Here is a 14,324-nt window from a genome sequence, read left to right on the forward strand (position 1 = left end):
AAACTACTGATAATCATCCAAGGAAAACCTTTCTAGAGAGGCAACAACTCCATCCTTGAAGTACTGAGAATTAACTGGTTCCAGATTCAGAATCATCATATGGTATTAAATTATTCACTTCCAATTAGCAACACTTCTGAACGAGTACAGCTGGCAAACCAACTCTGTTACAAAAGGCATTTCCAGACATGGAGGCAGTAAGGGGAAGCAAAATGTCAATCAGCCAGAGGCACATGAATGACAAGTTATCCAACACAGCCTGGTTACTTCTACTGGGACGATCACTCAGGGGTTTCAGAATGGACTCCCCTGTCACGATATGGCTATAACTTTGAATACAGTCTGAAGCTAGTTTTTAATCTTGACTGGAAAGAAACACTTGGACATTGAAAACTGAAGTCCAATATAATCAGAATTAGAGCACTAGTTGAGAAAATAACCCACAGTTTAGACAGAGTTGGAACTGCTGACTAACTTACCTGCTGATTAGAGGGGTTAACAATTGCTGTGAGTAAGTAGTGTCCAAGAGGATCAAATCTCACCAGACTGAAAGCACAGAAGAAAGGGACAGAGACACAGAGAGAGAAATTATGTTAACCGAGAAGAGGAAACCTGTGAGAAAACGTCTGGAAATCATTACTGACAACTGTGGGATCACTGAGGTATCCACTTAATGTTACAGACTTCCAAAACTTTCAAACAGATTAAAATAATAAAGCTCAATACTTCTTCTTACATCCTCACACTTGCCAGAATAAGGGAATACATATCGCAAAAATAATTTCAAAAAAACACCTGGGCTTCCATCCCAGGAAGCAGCTACATTAAGCACACAGCTGCTCATGTCTAAGAGCCCATCATAATAGTAAAGCAGAGAATGCTCCCATACTCTGCCACAGGTTCAGGTCTCCCCTCACACAGCAGCTACACTGGCAAGAAGCATGAGTGCTGGTGACAAGGAACAGTCTCAGCATCAAGTGACATAGCTGAGGCTAGAAAATTAGCTAATATCCAACTGCGATACCAAGAGGACCAAAGGAAAACAATGCATTGACTTTAATTCAGGCAATATGTGCGCTGATTTTGATGGCTAAATATGTAAATATCTAGTAGCAGATTGGATACATATCTACATCTCCACTTTCCATTTCCAGAAAACCAGGGATAAGCAATTTACCCACCAAGCTACCCACCACCTGAATACCTTTCAGGATTATTAAAAAAAAAAAAAAAAGGCTTTATACCAAACCAGACAGCTTTGAACCTAAAAAAGATTCTAACAGCCATAGTCTACAGAGACCAGAAGATGAGGCCGATAAGGAACAGCTGAAATGAACAATATGAACTGCTTCCTGGCTGATTAGCCAGCTGCTTAAAAAGTAGGAAGACCCATAGGGATAACACCCTGCCCTGAGCAGGGACAATACGGAGCTAATAACCTGTCTCCTGAGGTGAAAGCACAGGTAAATGCTCTCTGCCATGTTAATCCTACACCAGACGTTGCTGGTGGGCAAAGCACTCACCGGACCCGTTCCATCTCACTAGCTGTCTTCACCACGGCAAAAGGCTCCCGTCGACTCCAATCCCAGAAGTGGATCTCATTGGCAGTGGCAATCAGCAGGAGCTGAGCCGTAGGGTGGAAAGCCAGGGAGGCAATGGCATTGTTGCTATCTGTGAACCAGCTTTCACTGCCACCCTATGAATGAACAAATCCCAAACATTCTTAGGTTACAAGCTGCCAGCAGACTGAGATGTCAATTTCAAAAAAAAAAAAAAAAAAGGGGGGGTCCATTTAACATAAAACGACTACTTGTAGGGCCTACTTTAAGTATGTCCTCTGAAAACGACGTACAAAACCAGTGATCTGGCAGTGTCACCAACTTTATCAGAAAAACATTACCGTCAGCTCAGTTTTGTCATCTACAATCCATAAGCAATGAGCACCCGCACAGCTCCTGTTTCTGTAGCCTGTGAAAACTCAAGCTTGGTGCATGACATGGTGCACAACAACCCACTAGCCAGTCACCAGGACAAGGAGCACACTGCTTTGACGATCGTGATCAGAATACAGTACAATCCTTGATCTAAAACAAGAGAAATCCATCCTGAAGACGTCTTAGAGTGTCCTGTACTATGTCACAATGGGCAGACAGTTAAATAGGGTGTTCATCTTAGAATGGAGGGCTGTCGGCTAGACTCCCTATCAGTAAGTAGGCAATGATTACTGAGTAAGTACTCAGATATAGTTCTAAGAACCTGGCTAGTCTCTCCTCCAGCGTTAAGAACCCAAGGGTAAACAAGTCTCTGCATTTAGAATACCAAAGAAAAGGAAACACTTACATGTAAATCCCAAATCCTAACCTCCCCATCTAGGCAGCCAGAAGCAATAAGGCCTGAGATGGTGGGATGAAAAGTGACACACCATGGAGTGCGGCGGTGTCCAATCAGAGAGTGAACACACTTGCCTGTCTTCACCTCCGTGATATAGATATTATGGTTTACATGGGTGGAGGCCAAGAGAGTCCTAGGGAATCAAAGAGGAGGAAGTAAATGTGAAGCATGTGGGAGGGTAACAAACTTTATCAGCTTTGGACAAAAAATGAAAATTGATACTTATTCCCCATCCCAACATGAAAAAAACTACGCCTTGGGCATAACAAACAACAGAAACATTCTCATCTTTAAAAGCTTTTGGCTTCTCCATTCTGTCCCCAGATGACACATAACCCCTTCAGAGAATATTTTTTCCAGCCGGGAAAACTATCACACTATTGGTGGCCTATATCACACAGGCAAAGGATTCTTATTGAGAAACTTTCCAAGTTTTGATCCTCGACGTTCATAGATTCCTTTGCTTATTCCCATTATTTTTATGGTTAGCACTGCTCATCTACTTTCTTTCCCTTTCTGATAACACTGGCAAAGCTCTGTTCATTCAGTGCTTCAAAGAGCCTTTAGGGATTTGACTTGGAAGATCAAGCTAGGCCAAATACAGAGAAAGCAATGCTGTCACAAGTCTCAGGTAAAGTTTAGGTAAGGACTAGGTACCTGTCTGGGCTGAAGGCCAATAAAAAGGTAGAGCGTGGACTATCCGGCAGTTCTACTCTCTGAGAAACAAACAAACAAAAGTTAAAATACATTATTTATAAACTATGGCTCACTCCATCTCAAAAGCACCAAACCATTCTAGACTAGTATTTACAGTGTAAGCTTAAAAACTGGAGACAATGATCAAGCTACAAATTGAGAGAGATAAATCTAAATTACCTTCAGGAAAAATATCTAGCTCTAAAGAAAAATGATATTTCTAGCCCATTATGCTTCCAAATTTATTAAAACCTCCCCCCCAACAAAAAACCTAGTTAGATATATCAATTCTCCTACACAAAATAAATTGTACCCCAACTCTATGTCATTAACCCATTCTAAGGCCCCATTCTACCGTCACCACTACAACTCCTATGTGAAAAACACCCATTTTTCTCACCTTGCCCTCCCATTTCATCCACCGGGTTTTATCTTCCACCAGCTCCTGCAGAAGTCGCTGAGCTCCAAAGGTCCGAGTGCCCCGTTCTCGCCCCCAGAGTATCCGGACAGCATTCTTCTCTGGAACAACCTTCATGGTCCTCAGTAGCCACTGTCACACCAGGCCCGGGAAGAGAAGGAGTGAGCAATAGCTCTACACGCTGAAGCAGCTAAAATGAGGCCATTCAGGTCCTTGTAAAGTTGCCTTCATGGAAATCTAAGGTATAGACATTAACGTCAAAGAACATCTATTCTGCAGTCAGAGAAGGTTCCCACTGCAAGTACGATTCTAGCTCAAAGAGGAAAGTACTGTTCTTTTCATATTTAATGACACCTTCTCAGAAAAGACCCTTCTCCCAGAACGTTTCTTCCAAGACTATTTCACCCTTAAATTCCTCCCATATCCTCCATAGCTCAGCCTTATATCTAAAGAACAGACCACTGTCTAAAGGAGTTATTCTTTTTATCAGGCAGTAAGAACTTTTTTACTAACCGAAAGGTCTAAAACCCCGTCAAAAACAAAACAAATCACAACACAATACCTGCACTCTGGGGACTTCCCTGGCCGTCCAGTGGTTAGGACTCCGTGCTTCCAATGCAGGGGTCACAGGGTCAATCCCTGGTCCAGGAACTAAAATCCTGCATGGCACATAGCACGGCCAAAAAAAAAAAAAAAAATCTGCACGCCCCGCTCTGTGCCAAGCTGCTTCCCTAGTTGCTGGTAGTCCTCCTTATCACTCGGGCAGCCTCCAAACTAAAGGACGAGTAACCGATTTTAAAAGGCTATTACTTAAGGTGTGGTTCTTTTGCAGCAGCTTCAATTCTATCTCCTACCTAAAAGCAAGTGCACAGAACCCCTCTGAGGTACCTTTCTCATTCTCTTTTTCTCTTCCCCACGCAAGTTCCAGAATAGAGGACAGAGGAGGAAAGAAAAGAAAAAATTTCAATTCCTTTTTCTCATCCGCTGCAAGCCTTAACGGTATAACACTGTCACAAAATAAACACAAATTCTACTAAAATGTCAACCAGCAGCAAAGTACACACATGTGCAACAATTAAAGAATTGTGGTCCCTCCAAACAACGGAATATGCAGCCCAATGAAATGGCATTTGAAAAGAATACGTATATAAACCTCATTCATTGCAACAGTTTCTTCAACTATATTTTGAAAAAATTCAAATATACAGAAAAGTTGACAACAGTAGAGTAAATACCAACTACTCACCACTTAGACTCAAGAATTGCTAATATATTGTCAAATTTGCCTCATTTATCTCCATGGATAGAGATATATAAGGGTTGTTTTAATTCTCCTGTGAACCATTTCAGCAGGCATTGAGATACTCTAATCCTATATACCTCACTGTGCATCTAAGAATGAAGACATTTAACTTCATAACCACAATACCATTATCACACCCCTTGTCATTTGTGCCTTTAATACACCAAATACACCAAAAAGTGTCTAAAAAAAAATCCAGAACCCAATCAAGGTTCAAGCAACGAATTTGGATGTTATGTCTCTTTAGTCTCTTTTACTCTAGAATGGCCTCCAAGTTTTATTTTGGTTGGTTCTGTTTATGCTTGTTTGTTTGTTTACAACACAAGCTTTTTAAAAAGACCAGGAGAGTTGACTTGTTGACTTGCAGTTGACAGTTACATCCTAGTTTTGTCTGATTATTTCCTCACAGTGCCATTTAGCTTGCATCTCTATCCCTAATACTTCCTGTAAACACTGAATAGATTTAGGTTAAGAGGCTTGAGCAAAAATGCTTCTCAGGTGATGCTACTACCTATGTACCTCATCTCATGATGCAGCACATCATATTCTCAGACTGTTCCATTTAGTGAGACTTGGTAAATTACATGATCATCTGGCAAAACATGATCACTTGGTTGAGTCTGTAACAGCCAGAGCTCTCTTTATACAGGTATATTTCCCCCTTTACAACTACTGATCTGTGGCTAACATTTGGCACCATGTGAATATGCTGTTCCTCTTCAACCTTTTGCTTAATCGTTTAGCAGTCACTGATGATTCCTTTTTAAATTATTTCATTTGGGGGCTGGAATACGTTGATTTTCCAACTCCATCATTATTTCTACATTTATTAGCTGGCATTCTTCTATAAAGAACTTTCCCTTAATAACTGAAGCAGAGGGTTTCCCTGGTGGCGCAGTGGTTGAGAGTCTGCCTGCCAATGCAGGGGACACGAGTTTGAGCCCTGGTCTAGGAAGAGCCCACATGCCGCGGAGCAACTGGGCCCGTGAGCCACAACTACTGAGCCTGCGCGTCTGGAGCCTGTGCTCCGCAACAAGAGAGGCCACGATAGTGAGAGGCCCGCGCACCGCGATGAAGAGTGGCCCTCGCTCACCACAACTAGGGAAAGCCCTCGCACAGAAACGAAGATCCAACACAGCCAAAAATAAAAAATGAATTAAAAAAAAAATAAAAAAAAAAGCTTAGGGGCCCAAAAGGTCCTTTAAAAAAATAATAATAATAAAATAACTGAAGCAGAGTAAACGCTTAATTTTTTTCCCTTTAATTACTACTTCTTATTGTTTGTAATAGCAAAAATTGGGCACAACCCAAGTCTCTAAAGGGGACTAAATGACTAATCTACGGTAAGGAAGATTCTCTGGGTACTGATAGCAAGAGATCTCCAAGATACATTGTTCAGAGGAGGAAAAAGCAAGGAGCAAAACAACATATATAGTAAGGCTAACTTTTGAAAAAGAGAAAAAGTTAATGGTCACTTATTAGGGACTGAAGGGACAAGGTAAATGGAGACAAAGATAGAAGCTAGACTTCTCAGTGTTTTTGTTTTATGTCATTTTAATTTTTGAAATTACCTATTCAAAATGTATTTTTAAAATATTTAATAATGTGAAAAAAATACATGTTAAGTGAAAAAAGCAGAATAGAAAATTATATATACAGTATGATCCCAATTTTATTTTTTTTTAAATCTTTAAGAATAATGATAGAGGCACTTCCCTGGTGGCACAGTGATTAAGAATCCACCTGCCAATGCAGGGGACACGGGTTCAAGCCCTGGTCCGGGAAAATCCCACATGCCGCGGAGCAACCAAGCCCGTGTGTCACAACTACTGAGTCTGCGCTCTAGAGTCCGTGAGCCACAACTACTGAGCCCGCATGACACAACTACTGAAGCCCGTGCGCCTAGAGCCCGTGCTCCGCAACAAGAGATGCCACCGCAATGAGAAGTCCGCACACCTCAACGAAGAGTAGCCCCCGCTCACCGCAACTAGAGAAAGCCCACGTGCAGCAATGAAGACCCAATGCAGCCAAAAATAAATAAATAAATAAATAAATGTTTAAAAATCATAAAAAAAACGATAGAAGAGAAATATAAAAAGTATTAACCATGGTTCTCTTTGGGTGGCAGGATTATAGGTGACAATCATCAGAAAAGGCAGCGTTCTTTTCATTGTTTAAACTTAAAAAGTAATAAATGCTTATTGTAAAAAGTCAAACAATAATCAGCTCTTTACACTTCATGAAAGGCTGCAATCTAAAAAGTACACAACTAGATGCATCCAAATACAGAAGGAAAAATATTTATCGCCTGTGCTGAAATGAGTTTTCTCCCTGGAATATTAAAATTTAAAAAGTCAGAAAGATTCTACAGAAAAACATAATTCCAAGTTCCTAGTCGCATACACCACAAAGTTCCCTAAGGACTGACTGAGGAACACTCTAGCCTGTATCCTTGTAGTACAGCTCCCATCCCCCAGTAGCCTACAATATAAATACTATGTACACACTGAATATGTCAACACAGTGCAGGCCAACCTCCTGCATAAACTAAGGATGAACTAACTGGAAAGAAATAATCTCCTTGGTGACCCTGACAACTCATGGTTTAAGACCAAAAGTCTGGAAGTGAAACTGCCACAAAGCTGAATAATTACTAACCAGGAAGGTGGCAGAAATACAGTTACCATCCATTCACCTTAACCCTTAACTGAGCCTATAATTTTTTTAGAGCCAATCATTCTTTTACCTAATATAGAGAAGTTCAGCAGAAATGAGTTTTGAGGGTTCCTTGCCCTATAGTGCAACATTAAAAGTACTTTCAGAGAAATATATTTAAACCATTTATAATCTTATAACATGTGGTGAACACCAGCAGCAGTCCAATTCCTAAAAAAAGTCTGACCTTCTGACCTCGTGTAACTCAAGAGGAAGAAAATATAGGTCACAAACATTGGATGATTCAGAAAACTGTGATGCAGTCTGAAGTTCCTACAGGAATCAGAAGGACGAGGGAAGAGCTGCTACAAATACCAGTTATCAAGAAAATTCAAAAACTAAAGCTCAGAATTACTGAAGAGCTTGTCTACCAATTCCCAGAGACCTCAACACACCAACAGTTCAAACAAGAGAAAGTCTGACTGATGGCAAGAAGTCAAAGGAACTAAAACAACTGCAGAGTCTCTCTTTTGTCTGAAAAAAAAATATTTGCTCTGTTTCTTTAAAAGGATAAGGGGCCTTCTCCTGATACACTCCTTACAGCCACCTGAGAAGAAATTTTACTTTGTTCTCCATAAAGAACAAAAGGAGCTAAATCAAACTGCAGTCAGGCAGGCCTGTTGCTGAGGAGGAAGTACCAGTCAAGTGTGTTTTTCATTCCTCTTTTTAAAAAGGAGGAAGAAACAAGTTTCCCAATCTGTCCCTTAAACCAGATTGGGACAAAGGGTGCCAAGAAGAGTCTTTGTGATACCATTACACAGGCCCCCGGAATCAATTCTCAATCACCAAAAGCCTTGTGCACGTACAACCAAAAGGGCACAACTGGGATATGTACATAACACAAATATTATTTGTTATTCCACCCCATTTCTAAGCACCCCCCCCATAACATGATGATCACTCTAAAAAGATGGGAGGATAACCACCTTGAAAGGTTTTCTCTGCTTAATTGTAGGACAAAATTATATTTAACGAGCACTAATAAAAGTCACCTAGAGATTATGCACAGCCCAGTGGAAACTGAAGTCAGACTTACAGGTCCTCCTTGCAATTTGATCACCCTATGCTAGCAACTTCACTCCACCTTCAAGCAATATGACTTTAGACAAGTTATTTAACATCTTTGAGACTTTTTTGCCCCCTCTGTAAATAGGAATTGCAATATCCGCCTCATCAAGTTGTTGTGAGGCTCCAATAAGAAAAGTGTGGCGGAGCATTAAGACCACTGCTGTTACTGTTGGCATTACTATTGAATCCTCTTTGGGGTTCACCATGGTTTCCCTCACCAAACAACATGGCCAACTAAAACCTCTGAGACCTGAGATGCCACGATTCCCAAGGGTAGCAGATTCCTAAGAAACATTTCAAAGGCTGTTACCAGACAACAAAATAAAAAGTACTCAGGGAAAGTATTGTACTCATTTGTGTGGCAAAAATAATTAAATGAGATTTGGGCTACCTCTACATAAAAAGTGAATTAAAAAACAGAACCAACAACTTAGAGCTATATCTGCAAAACCTGGCTAATAATTCACACCCCAAATCCTCCCTATCAATAGCATTCCAGGGGGGTGAATCAGAAAGTTATTAGGCCTGGAAGCACTGTTAAAATGCAGTCCAATGATCTCATTATTTGAGTAACTGCATCTCTCTTCACTTCACTATGCCCATGTAGGCAAAGTCTAAGAGTCAAATCAGCCATGTAATACCAACATATATCCCAAAATAACATACAGGATTCAACCCAAGGTTAATTTTTTTGTTTTTGTTTTTTCTTTTTTGGCCGCGCTACGTGGCATGTGGGATCTTAGTTCCCCAACCAGGGATCAAACCCGCTCCCCCCACACTAGAAGCACGGAGTCTTAACTGCTAGACCGCCAGGGAAGTCCTGAGGGTTAACTCTTTAAAAGAAAAAAGAAATCCTTTAAATACTAAACCTAGGATCACCTGCATAAGTAGAGTTCTCCCAACAGCTGGAAAATTAACTACAAAATGTCAGGCCTTTAATTAGAGGCCTAAAAGTGGCCCAGTACTCTTCAGAAACTCCATGTGGGTGGAAATACACAGGGTTTTCTACAATTGGCAGCTTTGTTTTCATTAATAGGACTTTCTACAGGGCATTTCAGGACACTTCAAATGACACCATATATGATCCGAGTCCAAAAATGTAAGCACCACAGCAGCAACCATCCCTGCCTCTATATAGCTCTTGTCTGACTCCCAGAGTAGACTCAACTTGGAGGGGAGCAGGGAATTTGGGGCAAAGCATCACAAATCTAGAACTGTAAACAGGTAACAAATTCTGAAAGCAAACACACCTGGAAGCATAAAAACTTCAACTATTACCTGAGTTGTGTATCTACTGTATGCGGAGTACTAAAGGATATCCTAGGATATACCAAACTGCTAATTGTGGTTTAAGTCTAGATAGAGAAACTTTAAGTAATGTTTGTTTAATTTTTTTATCCATAATTTCTAAATAAGAGATAGTATAGTATAGTGATATATGGGTCCTGAAATCAGACTGGCGATTGAATCCTGGCTCTGTCATTTTCTTGGTACATGAAGGTTTCTTGGTACATGAAGGTTTCTTGGAATAGTTACTTAACCTCCCCGTACTCCAGTTTCATCATCGTAAAAGATAGTACGTATATGATAGGATTACCACAAGGATTAAAAGACTTACCAAATGAAAAGTGCTTGCTATTATATAATTCCAGTGCTTGTACCAAAATAATACCTTCATTCTATAATGAAGAATTACAGAATCTAATGAGAAAAAAAATATTGAAGGCCACAAAGTCCTATAAACAATCAGACTAATTAAAGACAAATTCTTCTAGGCAAAATGAGACTGTCCACTGCAAAGGTCTCCAAACCATTTCATATAAAAAAAAAAAAAAAAAACTTACCACTGTAACCTTTAAAAAGAAAAATAATAAAATCTCGAGATAATGGTTAAAATAATAATAACTAACACTTTCATAGTCCTTTTCATTCCCACTGTTCTTAGCACTTTACATAAAGTAACTCATTTACAATCCTCAGGTACATGAGGCCCTAAGAGAACAAGTCACACTGTCGGTGCTGGATTCAGAATCCAAACCCAGGCAGTCTGGCTCCAGAGTCTACATACTTCATTACAACAGAAAACTCCCTAATGCCTGAGATAAAACCTCCTATGTGGTCTCTCTCCTATTTCACGTACTAGTCTCACATGTATTAGGCCCTCAATCAACATTTCACTGTCTTACCATATCAACTGGAAATCAGCTTGCTTTCTATTTTTAATGTTCATTTCCTCAAAGGTCAGGAAATTAAAGAATGATGCTGAGGGGAATTCCCTGGCAGTCCAGTGGTTAGGACCCTGCACTTTCACTGCCAAGGGCACAGGTTCAATCCCTGGTGGGAGATCTAAGATCCCACAAGCCCCATGGTGAGGCCAGAAAAAAAAAAATGATGCTGAGGAAAAATGAAAAAAATTCTCATTCCTTCCTTTACAGCAACTTATTTACATAGTTTTTGCGAGAAAAGGGGACTTCAAAACCTTTGACCAGAAATAACTCTGAATTTGATAAAGTGCCAAATAAGACTATATCATGAAATTCAGCTACTATATGTTTACCCTACAAACCTACCAACTCCATCCAAATAAGAAAAATTACCTATTAGGAAATAGAGATAGATGCCACAGTAATTTACTTTTGTACGGCAACCAGGATAGAACATAAATCTCAAAAAACAGTCAACAAAGAATGTGATTGAACATACTCTGTCATGTCTGTGCATACCCCTTTGTCAAACATGAAATATGACCATCAACACACCTGAGAAAAGAAAAAGGGGAGTCTTCAATGTAGAGCCTCATACCAACCCTTTCTCATCCACATGGCAGACACATATGCTAGTGACCTCCCTGCATTGCTAGAGTTAGGATTCTCCACAACTAATTTAGTCTACCTGTCTGTGATAGGTTCTCTCCAAGGACAGTCTCCATCAATTCCTTCTACCCTACTCCCATGCTGCTCTGCCCATCAAGAGATAAGAACATATTTTTCTCTCCCTGAATCTGGGCTGACCCTGTGACTTGCTCTGACCACAGAATATGGCAGAAGTGATGATGTGCCAGTTCCAGGACTGACAGCATCCACTTTCACTCCTGGAAGCCAACCACCAGGCTGCAAAGAAATTCAGGATGTCCCACTGGAGACAAAGACCATATAGAGAGACCTGGATGATAAGACACTACTAGGAGAGGCCACATTGAAGGTGTCAGAACAGTGAGTTGAAACCCTGTTGCCCTGTCTAACCCAGCCCAGCCACCAGCTGAAAGCAGACAAATGAGTGACCCCAACTGATGCGACACAGGGCAGAAGAACCAACCAGACAAACCCTGCCCAAATTCCTAACCCACAGGATCGTGAGAAACACATCATTGTCTCAAGCCACAAATTTGGAGGTGGTGTGATACTGTGATTTATTATAAGAAATACATATTTGGTCTTAGTCCCCATTTTTGGCACAGAGCTCCTAAAACCCTTGAAATTTCCTGAGTGACAGAAGTATTTTGTCATTCATAAGGAGTCTCTTTTAAACGTATGCTAATAGGTGACTTAGGGAGGTACCCCTAGAAAGCCTCAGGATGGGGCTGGTCACCAGAAAGACCAAGTGATTAGAAGGTTGGAACTTTCAGTCCCACCCACTGACCTCTGGGAGAGGAAAGGGGATAGATGGGCCTGCAGATTAAGCGCTATAAAACCTATTGAAGGGACTTCCCTGGTAGCGCAGTGGTTGGGACTCCTCGCTCCCAGTGCAGGGGACCCGGGTTCGATCCCTGCTCGGGGAACTAGGTCCCACATGCATGCCACAACTAAGAGTTTGCATGCCACGACTAAGGAGCCCGCATGCCGCAACTAAGGAGCTGGCGAGCCACAACTAAGGAGCACACCTCCCGCAACTGAGACCCAGTGCAACCAAATGAATAAATAAATGGATATAAAAAATACATATACACACACATACATCCATACATACATACTACTGAACAAGATCTGATGAGTTTCCAGGTTGGTGAACACATTCACAGCCCAGGAGGGTGATGCACCCCAGTTCCACAGGGACAGAGGCTCCTGTGCTTGGGACCCTTCCAGATCTTGCCCTATGTACTTCTTCATCTGGCTGTTCATCTGAATCCTTTATAATAAACTGGTAAATGTAAGTAAATATTTGAGTTCTGTGAGCTGCTCTATCAAATTAGTCCAACCCAAGAAGGGGGTTGTGGGAACCTACCACCTATAGCCCATCAATCAGAAGCACAGGTTACAACCTGGACTTGCAATCAGCATCTAAAGTTGAGGGGGTGCAGTTTTTTGGGACTGAGCCCTTAAACCTGTGGGATCAGATATTGTCTCCAGGTAGAGAGTGTCAGAACTGAGTTAAATTTGTAGGACACCCGGTCAGTGTCTGCTGAGAATTGGAGAAATACTTGCCAGTTTGGGGGGAAAAAACACACATCAGAGGTGGTTTTTGTACAGCAACAGATAACTAAAACAATACTACCTAATACCCAGTGTACGTAATGCCTTATTAGGACTCTATCTTCCTCACGAGACCACAAGCTCTGTGAGGGCAAAAATCATGTCTGTCCTAGTCCAGTACCTACTTTAGTGCCTAACATAGAAGAGAATGAATATGTGTGTGTATTTATATCCAACCATGAGGAAAGCCCAAAACAAACACCAAACTCTCATAAATAGCAACACCTAGGTGAAAAAAAAACGTGGTCAGTTATAGGTGGTGCTGTTGTTTCACGGTCATAAATTCAATTTCTATGAGTCAAATATCTCCAAAAAGAGAAAACTTTGTACCATTAACTAATCCCAACAAGTCATTTCATTATGTACATGTCATTAATCAAGACAAGGCCAGGAAACAGAGTATGCACAGGGCAAATCCATCCCTACCACTACTAAGGGGGAAGGGGGGCTAAACCTAAAAAAATACATATACAGAGATGACAGGAGTCTTTTGTACTTTTTATACTCATATAACAATGCTTCTTTATACTCATATTTGAAACACAGCATATTTAGAACAAAATACAGAAGCAGTGGATTCTCTGAGAACAATGTTGGGAATATGGGATATTGTATCTTCTGAGCTTGAGAGTGCTGGATATAAAAGTGATGTGATTTAATGGGTAAAGACAAGACTAAGAGGTAAGAAGCTTCAATGACTGATTTCTACCACTGAGGTGTTATATAATCTTGAACAAATCACACTTTACATATAAAAACTGAAAGTAATAACACCCTCTCTTTCTACCTTAAAGGAATAATATCCTTGGAGTATCTTAGGAGTCGCAAAAAGTTCAAGGCAGGATTACAACTTTTCTAAGTAAAAGCCAAGTTAGGAACCAACAGTAATCAGAATAAACAATAAATGGGACTTCACACAAAGAAGTCCGGCACATGCAGCTCTAAGAGAAAGTGCAAAGGAAACTACAGTGGCTATGAAGCAGAATCAGAGAGTACCTCTAATTCATCACCTGACAACCTAAAAGCAAATAATTTGATGGAATCAAGACCTATACAACCAAAATTATACACAGCCCCTTTATAAGCAGCCAAAGACCAGAAATAAAATGTTAATAGAACCTGCACCTGTACTGTAGACATGCACAGCATTTATGTTCAATTACAAATACTCTAAAATACAACTCGTCTGCCTCTAGAAAGTTAGGCTAAGAGATAATAGTGAATCAAGTACCTGTAAAAGGTTGTCAGCCCAAATGTACCAAGA

At 40.6% G+C, this 14,324-nt stretch overlaps 1 protein-coding gene across 8 annotated transcripts in view; it reads right to left on the reverse strand.

The window, feature by feature from the left end:
• AMBRA1 (autophagy and beclin 1 regulator 1) overlaps positions 1 to 14,324 on the reverse strand; it is a 182,561-nt gene that overhangs the window by 148,602 nt on the left and 19,635 nt on the right. For 5 of the 8 annotated variants that reach the window (XM_068555249.1, XM_068555248.1, XM_068555247.1 and 2 more), the window contains exons 2-6: positions 3,488 to 3,742; positions 3,049 to 3,107; positions 2,341 to 2,524; positions 1,524 to 1,696; positions 480 to 546 (exon numbers count right to left, since the gene is read on the reverse strand). In XM_068555249.1, the coding sequence (XP_068411350.1) occupies positions 480 to 546; positions 1,524 to 1,696; positions 2,341 to 2,524; positions 3,049 to 3,107; positions 3,488 to 3,622 (618 nt within the window). In that variant the 5' untranslated portion in view covers positions 3,623 to 3,742. Of the gene's footprint in view, positions 1 to 479; positions 547 to 1,523; positions 1,697 to 2,340; positions 2,525 to 3,048; positions 3,108 to 3,487; positions 3,743 to 4,067; positions 4,165 to 14,324 lie in introns of all 8 variants that reach the window. The other 3 variants (XM_068555243.1, XM_068555244.1, XM_068555246.1) reach the window with 2 other exon arrangements.

This window comes from Eschrichtius robustus, chromosome 11 (genome assembly GCF_028021215.1).
Source record: "Eschrichtius robustus isolate mEscRob2 chromosome 11, mEscRob2.pri, whole genome shotgun sequence".
NCBI lineage: Eukaryota > Metazoa > Chordata > Mammalia > Artiodactyla > Eschrichtiidae > Eschrichtius > Eschrichtius robustus.